Consider the following 14559-nt stretch of genomic DNA (forward strand, 5'->3'; position numbering starts at 1 on the left):
ATTTTCTAACTGAATCAAGTTCTTTAGTTGAATATGACGCATATTTCGGAAAAAAGGGGAAGAATAAAAAATGAAGAAAATCATTCCATTATTCAACATGGAAGTTTATTATCTAGAAGAAATTATTAAAATAGATCTTTAAGTGCTTCTCCAGTAATAATTTTTACTTTTGGATTCTAAAGTTGATAAAATTCTATGAACAACATGAAAAACGCGATCGAAAAATTCGCACTCAAAAGGGTTGACAGTGTTGACACCAGGATTCATCAAAAGTTTGCCTTTTCCCGCCAATATAATTTGAATTTTGAGGGTTGTCTGTCTTTGTAAATCTTGAAGTTTGACCAAATATATGCAAGTTACTACTTCTTGAAATTGAAATTGACAATTTTATCATGGCTCTAATATTTATGGCTTTTGGCGGGAAAAGGTTGGCGTTTGATGTTTCCCTATTTTATCAATTAGAACTTTTTGCTATCATTACATCACTGTTTTGACATGTTATAGCTATTAAAATGCTTTTAACAAAAATCCAAAAATGTAACATTCACTAAATCTCTTGAATTATATGGCTTTGCGTCCAGAACATCCTCTTAAGCTTCACTTTCTCAGTTTATTTCATCAAACTTAAAAAAAAAAATACACCCAAAGCACACAAATTCCAAAAGCATGAGTTGATATTAAGTTTAAAATTAATTATTATTAAATATGCATTAAAATATAATGAAATTATTACAAAAATCAGAAAAAAATATCTGAATTTGAAAGTACATATTATAAATGTTCAGAACTGCTCAAAAATTAATATCAAAGCACAAACAATAGATGAAATTTTGATAATTTTTTTTTTCTTTTTATTTTATTTAAATTTATTTTATTTTTTTAATTGTTTATCCCTCTTGAGAAAGGCACCAGCGGTAGCAGACAGGCTGCTAAATTATAACATGAGTTAAGAAAAGCAATATAAATATAATGAAATGAAAGCAAAAAAAAATATATTACATTTTTAGACTTCTTGTGATGAAATATTACGTGTGGATGCAAATGTCGATGCTGTCGATCCGGAGGTCGAATCCGTTTCTGGCTTAATTGTACCAAGTTTAATTTCCCCCTCTTTCTTGGGCCAAAATTTGTTCCTCAACGCCTGGCGCATGTTTTTGTTGGACCAAACGCAGAACCAGAAAATGAGCACCCCGCGCAGACCATTGATGGAGTCCGTGACGAACCAAATCGCGTCCGGGCCGCCGATTGCCCACGAGATGATTTCCATAAACCACGTGAACCCCAGCAGCAGAAATAGTTTGAAATACATACAGAGTCGGTCCTTCTCGTGCTGATTTTGATTATGGACCTGACTGTCGGCGGTCGAGAACACCCTACGCGACTCCTTTCTCCTCACCCACAGCCGCCACACTGTTGTTCCAAACAAGTATGAATTCAGCAATAGCAAGGCCAAAATTGGTCCCATGAAGAACAGGAATGCAGACCAAAAATCTGGAGAACGAAAAAGAATTGAAAATATTTTGATTTTTAAATAATAAAAGGGTTGAATGTTTTTGAATCGTTACAAAATTGGTTAAAACAAGTTTCAACCAATATCTAGTTGAAAAATTGAAACCAGGATTTGAGCTCATTGAAAAAGTTAAAGGTCAACTGATTTCAAAAGAGGAACATTACTGTAGTCTGCTGGTACTTTAAAAACCTAGGATTTCTTCTATCCATGCTAAGGGCAAGAATTTTTTCAATATATACTTTTTTTAATTACTCTAAAAACGACATTTTACCATATTTCTTAAAAATGAAATATTTCTTAAAAAATATTTGATTTACTTTGAAACCAGCAGCTGTTTTGCCCAATTCCAGGACTCCAGTCTGGATTTTTAGTGGTTTGGTCAAAAGTCACCATTGCGATGAAAAGTGCAAGTGGGGTGCACCACGCGTACAGCGAGAAGATGCGAAACTTTTGATCGTGTGTCCGCAGCATCGATCTATAATACGACGTCAATTTTCAATAATATGACAATTAAAAGAAAGTAAATACCCGCTGAAAGTCAAATAAATATCGATGCACATCACGTTGAGCCAGAAAAAGGACGTCAACATGAAGTAATAAGTGATGTAAGCTGCAGAATAACAATTATTATATATTTTGCAAACAAAAGTTTTAATTACAAGAAAAAAAAAAAATAAAAAAAAAATACTTTACCAACGATAATGCAGACATCTATGTGGCTACTTTCGCCGGTCAAGTATGTAATCGTGAGGCTAATGAACGTTATGAGCAAACTTCCGGACTGGCAAACGACGGATCTGCTGTGGACCGTGGTGTGGTCGGGCGTCAAAACGAACGCCAGCAGAGTCGGAAGCAAAAAGATTGCACTCAATATGAAAAACGCCGGGTAGATTTTGAATTTGAGATTTTGCATTGTATCTTCACTATTTTCTTTTGTATTCGTGCAAATCATAACCGTTGGCAGTTTTCCGTCCTGAAAAATAAAAATTTTTGCTTTTACTTGAAATAATTCAAAATATTATATTACGTTCATTGGAATTAGACAATATTCTTGAGCCGTTACGGGACGATCATCATCAGTACAATCAGGGTGCAAATACCTGATCAGCCCGTTTGAAAGGATATGAAATTTTTCATTAGGTTCAAAGTCCGGATCCAAGGGGTAGGCCTGTTCGCAGAGTGCCTCGTAAACAACGTGGAAATATTTGTTCATGGGAACCGAACGTTGCCTTTCGTCTTCCCAAATTTCGATCAAGGCGGGTTGTTCAGCCATCGTCAGATTAAAAACTTCTGCCAGAACTTAAAAACGTCTCTCCATTTTAATTAGAACAAAAAATGGGTGTTCTAAATAAATACAAATAAAATTTTATTACTTGTACCTGCTGGACATTGTCGAACGCACGTTCCCAACAGGCACGGACATGCCCACCAGTAATTTTCCTCTCTCCAGTAAGTTCCCATCCGGAAATTTGTCCCGTCCGATGTTTCAAGCGATCCGTCCGTTTTAATCGTTCCGTTAATAACTTTGGTTCTTAATTGTTTCTCGCATGGGTCGCAACCCCACACCAGGCAGGGTCCGCAGAGGCCCAAAAGGGCAATGAAAATCCACCACCCAAACGTGCCCATGGCCTCAATGCGAACGCGACAGTTTTGCTTAAGATAAACGAACAAATCCGTCTGTTTCCTCTCTCTATATAAATGGAGATTTTTTCACTGCGGTTGGTTTTAGTGATAATTTCTGTTAGTCAGCGTTAGAGAGGAAATGAAAATAGTTTAATTCTGTGTGTTGCAAAGTCGATTGCGGTGCTTTTTTTTTCAATATTATAGTGCCTGATAAGCGACACAAGTTCAACTATATATTATATAGTATTTGTATATTTTTTCTCCTTTTTATCAGGAGAAATATTTAAAAAATTAATAGAGAGACGAAGAAAACTCTGCAGTCATAATTCGTAATTTAATCCTGGGCCTTGGTTGTGTACATTTAATTAAGTTGTATGATTTAAAAAAAAAAAAACGCAAAATTTACCTTCTGGAAACTTGTATTCTTCTTCAAAAGTGTCTAACTCGTTCAATGCGGACAGTAGTCATTCTTCTTCAAGGGTCTCACAATGAGAAATTTATTTCAAAATGTTTAATATTTTAACCATTCTAACTAATAAAATTACTATTAATGAATAGATTTTGATTAGATAATGATTTTATTTTATTCGTTTAAAGCACTTTAAAATCATCAACAAGCACAAAAATCCCTCCAAAACATGTAAATGTTGCTCGTAGAACACGCCAAGTTATTACATGCTGCATTAAATTGTGTCCGAAAAACGAACCGTCTGTGAAGAAAATTTTCATAAAACACCTTTTTACAAGTGTCTCAATATATTTGAATTGAATTATTTCATTAAATATGTACACTGATTGATTTTTTTAAATAAGTTTGAATTTTTGGATGATTTCGATATCAGTCATGATATTTTGTAGTCTTTTGAATTCAAGAATAAAAACCATTACTGAAGGGGACTTTTATTTATACTGGGTACTTTTTTTATAATAAACTCGATTATTTCACCGCTCTTTGAAGCTTTTGCACTTCATTGAACGTTATCTATGCGCAGTCGATTCGCTCAGCACAATATTTAGTCGTTTGCAAAGCTCGATGGTCGGACGATGGGGCGGGCGGGTGAGACATTCGTGTCACTGTATATATGCTACGAGAAGATAACGCCGCCTTTATTGATCAATTTACCTAGCAATTAGATCGATAAGCGGCCGACTTAAACTCGCCGCCGCCTCTGGCTGCGACACACTCGCATCAATCGGCCCCGGTTTCGCCATTGGGCCCAGGGACGTGGAGCGTCAAACGAGATTATATCGCATTCAAATCGTGTTTACATCCTCTCTAATTCGCGTTTGTGCTGCTGCTCTTTATCTATGCACGCGGCTCTGTTTGTTTGTCACTCACTTTGCCTTTGAACAACTAATGAAGCGGCCTTTCAACAAATCCGCGTTCAAACGGTTTTTTTAAATGCCATTTCTTTCGTGTAGTTAAAATTCAATTATCAATTATCAGCATTGATATAATTCTAATCTCAAACGTGTAAAAAGCAATCATATCGTAATTATTATTAAATTGCTCTCAATTGACTTTAATGGCTTAAATTTTATTACTCATTCTTATCAGCAAAAAAGGACGTGAGAGTTTGTTTGATTTTACACCGATGGAGATAATTTTTATCTCACTACCTCTTTCTTTCCACACATTTAGGTAGATTTGAGAAAATATTTAATTCAAATTTCATTCAAATTATTAACTTTTTTTGACTTGAAAATTTAAAGCATAGTATTTTTCAAATATTTTAATCCATTTTTTGTAAAAAAAAAATTATTTTATAATTTTCGAGAGTTAAAGGCTAAATTAATTTTAATTCAAACAATAATATCAAATAATAATAATTAACAGTTTGTTTTATTTTTATTTTTTTAATTTCTAACGCAGTTCTATCGTTGAATTTTGTTGTTATGGAAATAATAGACTTTTCTAGCATTTCGTAAACTGCTGAGCTGAGATTAGATTTTTTATCATCACTGGTTGTTTATATTTAAACACAGCATTTTATCACAGCCAGCACTTCTTGATGAATGACAAAATCTCAAATCCATTATTTTTCCATATTTATTTCTTCCACTCGGCTTCTTTACGTCAGAGAAAGTCTAAAATGTGCAGCCCATCAGTGGCGACGATAAATCGTCCCCGCGGTTTAGTCACGCACGAATCTTGCAGCGCCCAAAAGACTCGGTTTGATTTACGACGAGAGCGCGGGTGAGTGAATTCTTTATCGAGTCTCGCGCGCATTTCACCATTCACGATTTCCAACGCATTTGATTATATAAAATACATGAGCAGCGCCGGATTTTCAAAAGGCGTGCAAACAAAGCCCGCTCCCCGATAATTACTCGCCGTCGAAATTGAAAATGCTCGGCGCGGATTAGCATTTAAACGAACGTCGCCTGATTGCAAGTCTGCGCTCGCCATTGTTCTCCGACTTTCTGTTTAAACTTTTTTCATTATTTTTTAAGTAAGACGCAGCAGCACGCGCTGATTTAAATTTAGCCTTGCACGCACGCACGTATCGTATTCGAACTGGTTTTTCATTCTTTTGAAATCGGAAACTGGCTTAATGCGCTTTTTAATGTGTCATGTACAAGCATGTCCGACTAGCGTGAGTTGAAAAAGCTCAAAAGTGAGAGGTGCGGCCGCACTTTTTGCATTTTAAATTGCGTGCTGTGGTCCACAAGCAGTCAGACTGAGCATTTCATTTCAATCTTGATTCTGGCTTAAAAAAGTTTGTATGGAAAAATTATCAATCCTTTCAAAATGGCGGGAAATTAAAATAAACTAGTTCATCAATTTTTTTGTTTAATTTTTTTAAATAAATATTCTTAGTTTGAATTTGTGTTTCTTTCAGGAAGCTTTTTTTAAAAATATTGTAAAATTTAATGTTACATAATCCTATATTTTATTCTGATAAAATGTTTACTTTTTTTAAATATTTGATCCAAATTATTCAAATCTAATTTTTTTATCCATTTTAAAATAATAACAATTGAAAAAGATGAATCAGGATTGAAAGCTTTTTAATTTCATCTACAATAAATCACATTTTGAAAATAACTTCTAATTTGAAATTTTTTGGAAAAGGCTGCCCTTCTCAATTTGTATTTAATTTTATCATTTTAATTCTAGAATGAAAAAACGACACCAATAAAAGACTCAATTTGAAACCCAAAGCGAAGATTTGCATAATTCGAGTATAAGGTTTATAATACCTCCCGGAAAAATTCTAGCTTTTCATTCTTCATTCATCTTTTTGTGTACCGTTTAAAAAATTCATTAACCTTCTGGTTTTTTTTAAAAATGGCCAAAGAAGAAAGAAATTAATTTAGTCTCGCAACGAGCAAAAGCCGCACGTGCCGCACTCGCTCTTGCTCTCTCAAAAACATTAAAATGCGCGAAATTTTTCCACGTTTTTTTTCCGCCTCTGTTGAGTGGCCGCTTAAATACGGCTCGCGCGTCCTTGGAAAAGAGGGCGAACGAAAAAATAACATTCATTTCACCTGTACAGCTGCTGCTAATGGATGTGCCCCTGCAGCAAAGAGAAAAATGAGAGGGAAAAGCCAGCAACCGCTCTCGCACACACACTCACACTCTTTCCTTTTTGCAGGGCGGAATCTGATAAGTTGAACCACGTTTTGCTCTTCACCATAATCAACCCGCTGTACCCCATCACAGTGGTGAGTAATGCACACCTCCATCTCGTCTCACAAAGGCAATAAGCCCGGGCGTTTTGGCTTCCGCAATTTTATTCAAACGCCACCCCCGACCGCCCCCGCCCCCGCCCGCCCGGCACCCGCATGAATCCATCCGAGAGTGCATCGATCAGATTTATTGCTTTCCCACTCTGGCGCGCCGCTTTTATGTACGTACTTGCAGGCGCAAATCATTTCTCACGGCGCGACGAGCAATTTTTCTGCCGAGCCAGCACCACACACGCGCGGCCGAGCAACGAATAATTGCCCCCCGCGCGCCCGGATTATAACTCATTCACTCAGACCGCAGCGGAAAAGTACGCTTTTCCGAGACCCACTCGAGTAACGGGGCCTGACGCTCCAATATTTACTTTGCAGCCGACCAGGTACTTTTCTTTCGCGCAGAGGGAGCTAAAAAGTGGAAAGGCGTTAATGCTCGCTAAAAGTATGCAATCCCAGCACCCCTCGCCGTAAATTAAAAAAAAAAATGCCAAAAGTTATTAAAATAAAATAAGCCACTTGTTGAATTTTACTATTTCATTGCTCATATTTCAGCAGTAATGTAATTTTTAATTAATATAATTGTGAAATTTTAAAACTGCTGAAGTTTATTTTTTCTGAATTACATTGGCATTAGACACAATCATTTTGCGTTCTGTGCAGACATTTATTTTATTGAAAATTGATATGGAAAATGTTATTTTTACTGAATTTCGTTTAGTTTAAAAAACTATCTATTGAAAGGCCTCTCCAAAAAATAAATTTAATTCTTAAATTCAAATCTAAACAATCAAAATCTGACATCAAAGATTAAAGATTTCATAAAAAAATTGCACTTGTAAATGAGGTTTGTAGAATATTCACCTTTTCCCGCCAAAGTAAATTTGAACCTTTTGAGGAAGTTTCAGTTTCAAACTTGCAGATTTTGTATAAATTATAAATTTTCGCAAATTTCAAATGCATTCGGCGGGAAAATCTTACATTCGGCTCATTTTTTTTTTTTTTTTTAATTATTCTTGTGGAGAAAAATCGTCTAATGAAAGTTTTAAAACTTATTATTGATAAAAAATCTATGTGGAAAAATATAATTTTATTTGTCAAAGTCGATAGGACTGTTAAAAGTTCCATAGATGTGGATAAAATTCATTTTATTCAGTGCATTTATTTGTTAAAGCCACCGTTTTTTCCACGTCTTCACTGTCAGCTGCTGTGAAAACACTAATTAACAATCAGCGTACGTGCAACAATCGAGTGTGGCCTCCACACTCCAGTCGGTCTTGGCCTTTCCTTTCCAGAACGAATACCAAAACAGAAGTTTTTTTGCTGCGGCGCGGCTTGAGGTCTGCTGGTGTCTATGGGGCATTGATTTATCTTGTGCGCGCTTCCCTCCTCCCTGACCGCATACTCGGATACTCGGCATGGGAAAAACTATCGGGGCCCTCTTTTCTCCAACTCTGCGTCGCGCTTTATTGCTTCGGCGTGCTGTGAGAAATGGAACCGATAAATCCGCCCAACAAAGTCTCCCCCGAACTCCATCCGAATGCAAATCGCGCGCCAGTTTAATTATCTTCTCTGTCTTGGTCTGTTTCAGGACGTCCTGCACACCATTAGCGCTCCAAACGGACAAGTGGTGCGCATTGTTATCTTCAAGAAAAATGGAGTCCAAGCCATGGTCGAATATCCTTTTCCATGCAAATTAAAACCGAAAACTTCTTCTTCCGTCGCACAGTTGAGTGAAATACGGAAAGAAATGAATCGCCAACACAAAAGCTTTTTCCTCCTTTCATTATTTTTTTAAACTTTTATTCCGTCGCGTAAAAACGCTGCGAAATCTAAATATTTCTCTCTGCGTTTTAGTGCCAGCGTTAAAAAGTTCGTTTCGGAAAATAAATGGAGCCAGATTTTTTTTCCTTTGCTCAAAATATTATGCGGCCTTTCTCGTTTTAAGATCCATAAAGATCATGAGATCGAGCTGCTTAAAAGCCCCATTCTCAAGGTTAATTGAATCGTAGCCATTTTATATGAATCTGTAGAAGAAAAAGTGGCGTATTTAATTTTATACGGGGAAGAATTCACCTGCCTGACGGCTTAAGTTGGAGAAACTCTATAAAAATCCATCAAGTTCCACTTTTCCCGCAACTTTTCTCTCCGCCTCACCCTCCGTGATACTCTTTAGAATTCAATTTATTCGCCGCCAAGTTTAAATCCGGCCGCCCGGAAATATATCTTGGGCAACTCTAGAGCCGGCTTTTGTTTGAAGTCGCGGCGCCGAGTGGCTCCACTTGACACCCAAGTAATCCATCAGCCCAATCCACCTCGATTTTGGGGACTGTCACTCACCCAATGTTTGTGCGGGGGGGTCTCCACCGGCCGGCCGGTGCCCCCGACGCAGGTCAACTCGAGAGGATCATGAAGTGAGTGTTTGTTTTTGCTCAAATTACGTCTCACAAGGTATGCTCCCGAGATGACACACCCCGATTTCAATGAAAATTGGTGCACAACTTCTACTACCCATTGGTACCCCAGAACGGTCATTAATTTTTGCCCAATTTTCCTTGTTTAATTTTTGCCATTTAAACTCCATATTATTTGAATTACATTGGAGAAATCGGATGTAGGCAACTTATATACACAGAGGACGCTTTTGTTGCCTACATTTGATAGTTTTTAACATGCGTTTTAATGTAAACTACCCTCCCTTGTGAAATTGGGCAACTTTTGATAGCCATTCCAGAACACCCAAGGGTAGTGCAAGTTGCATACCAACTTTCAACAAAATCGGCGTGTGTCATCTCGGGAGCATACCTTGTCAGAAGAATTCTGGACAAACACATATCAGAAAGATCTTTTCTTGCACACGTGGCCTTGGATATTTTTAGAAGAAGAAAAAAAATTGTTTTCGTAAGAAAAAAGTTTTCTTGTACAATATTAAGAAAAAGTTGATTAAATTTCATTAGAAATTTATTAAAAATAATAATAATAATAATAAAAATAATCCAAGTACTGTGTGAACCAAATTTAAAATTTATTCCCAAAATTTAGCTGATGTTCTTTTTTTAGGGCCGTTTTTAAATAATGTCTTTTAATATTAAAATAATGAAAGGAAGGAAATATTAAAATTGTATTTAAACATTAAAATAAATATGATTGACAGTTTTAAACAGATTTCACTCTCTGATTATCTTCTTTAATTTGATTACTGAATTTCATTAAATTTTTTACATGATTTTTGTAATTTTTATTTCATTTAATGTATATTTCATGCAATTTCGTCAGTAATTTTCCTTAACCAGCTTTAGCACGTTTGACAGTGTGGAGTCGGCGAAAAGAGCCAAGGACACGCTGAACGGCGCCGACATCTACTCGGGATGCTGCACCCTCAAAATCGAGTATGCAAAGGTAAGACCCGATGTTTGGCGAGTGCATTACGAGGGAATTTGCGGCATGTGAAGTTTGTTTAGGCCCAGAGGAGAAGAAGTCAAAGTCACTTTCGCATGCACGGGCACAATGGGACGGGCGCACCGCCGGCGCTTTTGTGTTTGGCTTGCAAAAATCCCGGGGGATTTCGCCGGGTTTTAAATCATTATTGTCGCCTGAAACGCCGCCGCCCTTTTGAGGTTTTTCTCTCATTCCGCTCTGAGCACACGAACCTTTTTCATTGTTTTCTCTAGCTCGGCAATTTGCCCTTCTCTCTGTGCATAATTTACTAAAAAAAAACCACCGGCACATGTGTCCGCCCAGTTTGTGATCAATTTTTCGAGGTATTTATTTTATACCACGGAGAGAAAAAACCAACGGCACTTGAGTTATAAATAACCATATTTTTACGATCGCTCCTCTTGAAACTTTCTTTTGCCGCCCTCACGCATGCGATATCATTTGGCCCGTTCTCTATAGTGGTGTATTTATGGGAAAAATTACTCCCGGGCGGTTCAAAGTTTTTACCAACTATCAAGAGACTCGAAAGTATGCGCCGAGAATAAAGAGTTTAAAATATTCTCTTTATATAACCTTCGCATAGTTATTAAATCCTTTTTCTTCCTCGCAGCAGGCAATCTGCGCTGCTTTTTTGTTTCAACTTGCTTTATTCTCGCCGAGATGTGTATCGAATCGAAAGCCAAACAGTTTGCACTGGTCCCCTTGGGGCGCTGAATTTGCAATATTGATGGAAAGAAGCGCGAACGTGATGATATCAGACGTTCTCTCCGTACATAAATTTGTAAAATGAGAAGTCTGCGCTCCTATTTGCTCATCTTCTGCAATTTTTCTCATCTCTCAAAGGGGAGGAAAGCCAGTGTAGAATTTAATACCATCAATTTTTCATTCCACCCGGTGTACGCTTTCAGGGTGAATTTGATCATATTGGGCACAACTTTTATAATGAGACGCTGAATAATAATAAGAATAAACCTATTTATTTCATTTTTTTTTCAATTCAACAAATTCTATTGCAAATAATAATAACAATCATTTTGCAAGTAAAATATTGATCGAAATTTATGCAATCTCATCCCTCTATTGCTGCGATTGACCTTTTGGATAAATGCTATTGACGTAATTTTCCACTGCGGTTCTTCCATTCAAATAATGTGATGGGTGTCGTTACTCAGCTGTAACTTTGAAATGGCTGTTTGTTCCGCAAAGTTTGCCCATCAGGAGTGAGAGTTAGTAGACGACGCTTTGGTCACAACCGCAGACATATAAATCATATTGTTCCAGAGACGAACAGAAATCTATGTTAATAAAATGAAAATGTATAGAGGGCGATCCAAAAGGCTAACTTGGCCCAGGCTAAATTAACCTGTCCCGGGCTGATTTAACCCGCCATTAAATTTTGCTGATGGATTAAGTTAGCCCGGGGCCAAGTCAAGATAGCCTGGGTCAGGTTAGGCTTTTGGATCGCCCTCATTGTTTCTGGAATGAAATTTGAGATATTGTCAATTTTAACTCAATTAGCAAATTTATTATTTTAAATTAGATGGAAACGTTTGTTGATTTCTCAATTATAAAAGTTTTATTATTTTATGTCTGGAAAGTTTTATTTAATTGAAAATCGACCATTAAAAGTTATCACTGAATCATTTTGCAATTTGTTCTCAGCCCTCCAAATTGAACGTGTACAGGAACGACAGCGAGAGTTGGGACTACACCGTTCCTGATTTGGGTAAGTCACGGCATCAATTTATTTTTTCATAAAAACAACCGAATTATATTTTCATTCTCATGATCAGCACCAATAACCAAACACCCGAGTCTGAAACGTTGCCAGTTTTTGAACAAAAAAATCCGTTTTATTTTAAAAAAAAAAAAAGATAAAAACCTGCATTATTATTATTATTTGCCCCGTCTTTTTCTTTTTGCGAACTTAAAAAAAAAAGATGATTTCAAGCATGTTGAATATGATACACCTGCGTGAAAACACGGGCGTACGCAGGGTGGTATTAAAAACCATCTCTCGTTTTTTTTTCTTCTTTTTCTTTCGAAGCGCAGGTTTTGAATTACATGTGTATGTACGTGTCTTTCTTTGCTTTTCTGCGCGTTCATATCTACATACACTCTCCTTTTTTTTCTCTTGCTCTCTCATGAAACAAACCTCACAAACATGCAAACACACCGCGCGCACCCTTCAAGTCGGTCGTCGTCGGCAACAGAGCGGCCATGATTTTCACTCTCGAATGAATGCAAACCGGCGTTTGAAGGCTTTTCATCCAACATATACGCATCCCTCGAATGAGAAGAAGAAAAAATTAAAACGCTCGTTTAATGAAGTCGCTCATTCCTTATTTATATTTATAAATGAACGCATTCCCCCCACCCGAGCTCCTTACTTGATTACTGTCATTTGCACGGAGCGCGGCCGCGGCGAACAATGAGCCCGGAGAGGTCATTTGTCTATTCACTCATAACTGTCGCGGCACAATAGCCGGCCGTCAGCGACTCTAATGGCTTTAATCAGTCACACGCGCTCGTTTATTGTTTTCATCGGCCGGCCGATTTTCGGCTCTGCCGGAACTCGCCGATTATCGGGGCGATCGCCGCCGCCACCGCAGCCCCGCGCATTGTTTGCCCCCAACGCAGATCGATCGACTGTCACTGTCCTTTGTTTGGTCACCGCGGCCAACGGACCGACATTGGAGAATTTTCCGATAATTACTGCTGCCCACCGCGGCGTAGTACATACAGTGGCAGTTGGCGTTTGTCAAGCGACCAGAAAAACCAATCTCGGTCAGGATGGAGGAGTCGTCGGGTTAAATCTTTCGGTTTTCGTTAATGCTCGCCCATTGTTGCGTCAGACGTGCTAAATGGACGGGCAAATGTGTTTGTTTTTGTGATAATCATTTGGCCTTAAAAATAATGCGTTGTAAGACAGGGAAATTATTAAGAAAAATATGTCATGCAGTTAAAAGAATTTTATTTGAAGAAAAAAAACTGTATAATAAGTAAAAAAATTTTACCCCTGATGACCTACATTTTGTTAAATAACAAACTCGTTTAGTGTAAATTGGTAGAAATCTTCAATCTTATTTTTTATTTTGTATTTGGCGAATTGTTAAAAAATCAAATAGGAATTATTTATATCATAATTGTCACTGTTTAAACGCATGCCATGAATTAGTAATATTTAAAATTTTTGTTTCGAAAAAAATTAATTGAAGCTAATAAATTTATCCTGCCAAACATTCAGTTGCTAATTGAATTTAATGTTTTTTTTTAGCAAATTTTACCGGTTTTCTCCTATATTTGATTTTTTTTTCTTTCTCATAATAGGTGTTAGAGAAAATTATACAGATTTTCGATCAGAAAGGCACTAGAGTTTTTAATACAAATTAATTTTCATGAAAATTTTGCCTTTTGATTCATCTAGATATTATCATAATTTCATTATTTAAATCAATTTATTATTATAATAATATTGATTATTTTGGTGTTACTAACGTAACAAAATTGAAAAATTTTGCATAATCATCACGCTAGAAGCAAATAATTTTAATAGCATTCTTTAAATTTTAAGTTCACATCGTCAATATTTTCAATTTGGGTTGCCTGAAGTTGATTTTGGATTACAATGAGAAAATTTACATTAATTTATTCCGTCTTTACCGAATCTTATAATCGTCAAAATTTAAGTGTCTTTTATTCTTGAATATTTAATCAGCGGAGGTCGTCTTAAAATCCATCTTTTTATATCCTTCTTTTAAATATTGAAATAAATTCAGTTTTAAATCGCTGACAGCTATCTAAATTTATGCAAAAACGCCCATTTTCATGATTCATTCAAACGATCAAGATTGCGCAGCTGCTTCATGTTTTGTCTTCTCCATCAATGCACGGAATGCATTAAATCTTTCAGAATTTATTATTAAAACACGGAAGCAATCTAAACGTCATCAAGCATGCAAAAGTGTGACGAGCCGGTGCATTTAATTTTCCTGTACCGCTGCACACGCCTGTAAATTAATAATGAAAAAAAAACGGCATAGTCTAATGATTGCATAAAAAATTACGTTGGGCTTACTGGACCGAGGCTCCAATTATTATTCGCGCGGCGTTATAATTAAGAGCTAACGGATATTCGCCGAGCTTGTTGTTAAAAATTTTCGCCACATTAGGCAAAGTTTTCCGGGCGAATTTGCTCGTCTCGTTTATATTAAACAGCGACGGCAATTACGGCCGACCGACCGCGCGTTTTACGCCTCTCGTAACGTGTAATATGCTCGCGCGCGCACTACAAACACATTACA

The 14559-nt window shown here is 36.9% G+C and overlaps 2 protein-coding genes across 5 annotated transcripts in view; one reads left to right on the forward strand and one right to left on the reverse strand.

The window, feature by feature from the left end:
• The window catches only part of LOC132199440 (heterogeneous nuclear ribonucleoprotein L), a 60059-nt gene that overhangs the window by 19542 nt on the left and 25958 nt on the right, over positions 1-14559 (forward strand). For both annotated transcript variants that reach the window (XM_059624145.1, XM_059624146.1), the window contains exons 3-6: positions 6733-6802; positions 8409-8494; positions 10120-10216; positions 11918-11981. In XM_059624145.1, coding sequence (XP_059480128.1) covers positions 6733-6802; positions 8409-8494; positions 10120-10216; positions 11918-11981 — 317 coding nt within the window. The remainder of the gene's footprint in view (positions 1-6732; positions 6803-8408; positions 8495-10119; positions 10217-11917; positions 11982-14559) is intronic.
• Positions 23-3144, reverse strand: LOC132200274 (G-protein coupled receptor Mth2-like). 3 transcript variants are annotated; one of them, XM_059625619.1, is made up of 7 exons: positions 2890-3144; positions 2538-2809; positions 2204-2483; positions 2039-2120; positions 1828-1985; positions 1000-1491; positions 23-926 (listed from the first exon to the last, which is right to left on the reverse strand). In XM_059625619.1, the coding sequence occupies exons 1-6, from the start codon at positions 3134-3136 to the stop codon at positions 1004-1006; spliced, it is 1527 nt and encodes a 508-aa protein (XP_059481602.1). In that variant the 5' UTR covers positions 3137-3144; the 3' UTR covers positions 23-926; positions 1000-1003. The 3 variants fall into 3 exon arrangements, with proteins under 3 accessions (XP_059481602.1, XP_059481603.1, XP_059481601.1); XM_059625620.1 differs by having other exon boundaries at positions 23-929; positions 2538-2822; XM_059625618.1 differs by having other exon boundaries at positions 24-929.

The sequence above is a fragment of the Neocloeon triangulifer genome, unplaced genomic scaffold (assembly GCF_031216515.1).
Source record: "Neocloeon triangulifer isolate White Clay Creek 2 clone unplaced genomic scaffold, ASM3121651v1 ptg000014l, whole genome shotgun sequence".
In the NCBI taxonomy this organism is placed as follows: Eukaryota; Metazoa; Arthropoda; class Insecta; order Ephemeroptera; family Baetidae; genus Neocloeon; species Neocloeon triangulifer.

Excerpts from the sequence above, each read along its gene's own strand:
- LOC132200274 (XM_059625619.1), bottom strand. The coding sequence starts at position 3,136 with ATGGGCACGTTTGGGTGGTGGATTTTCATTGCCCTTTTGGGCCTCTGC. Across the intron at positions 2,810-2,889 it reads CGTTCGACAATGTCCAGCAG|TTCTGGCAGAAGTTTTTAAT; the intron begins GTACAAGTAATA and ends GACGTTTTTAAG. Across the intron at positions 2,484-2,537 it reads ATTGTCTAATTCCAATGAAC|GACGGAAAACTGCCAACGGT; the intron begins GTAATATAATAT and ends TTTATTTTTCAG.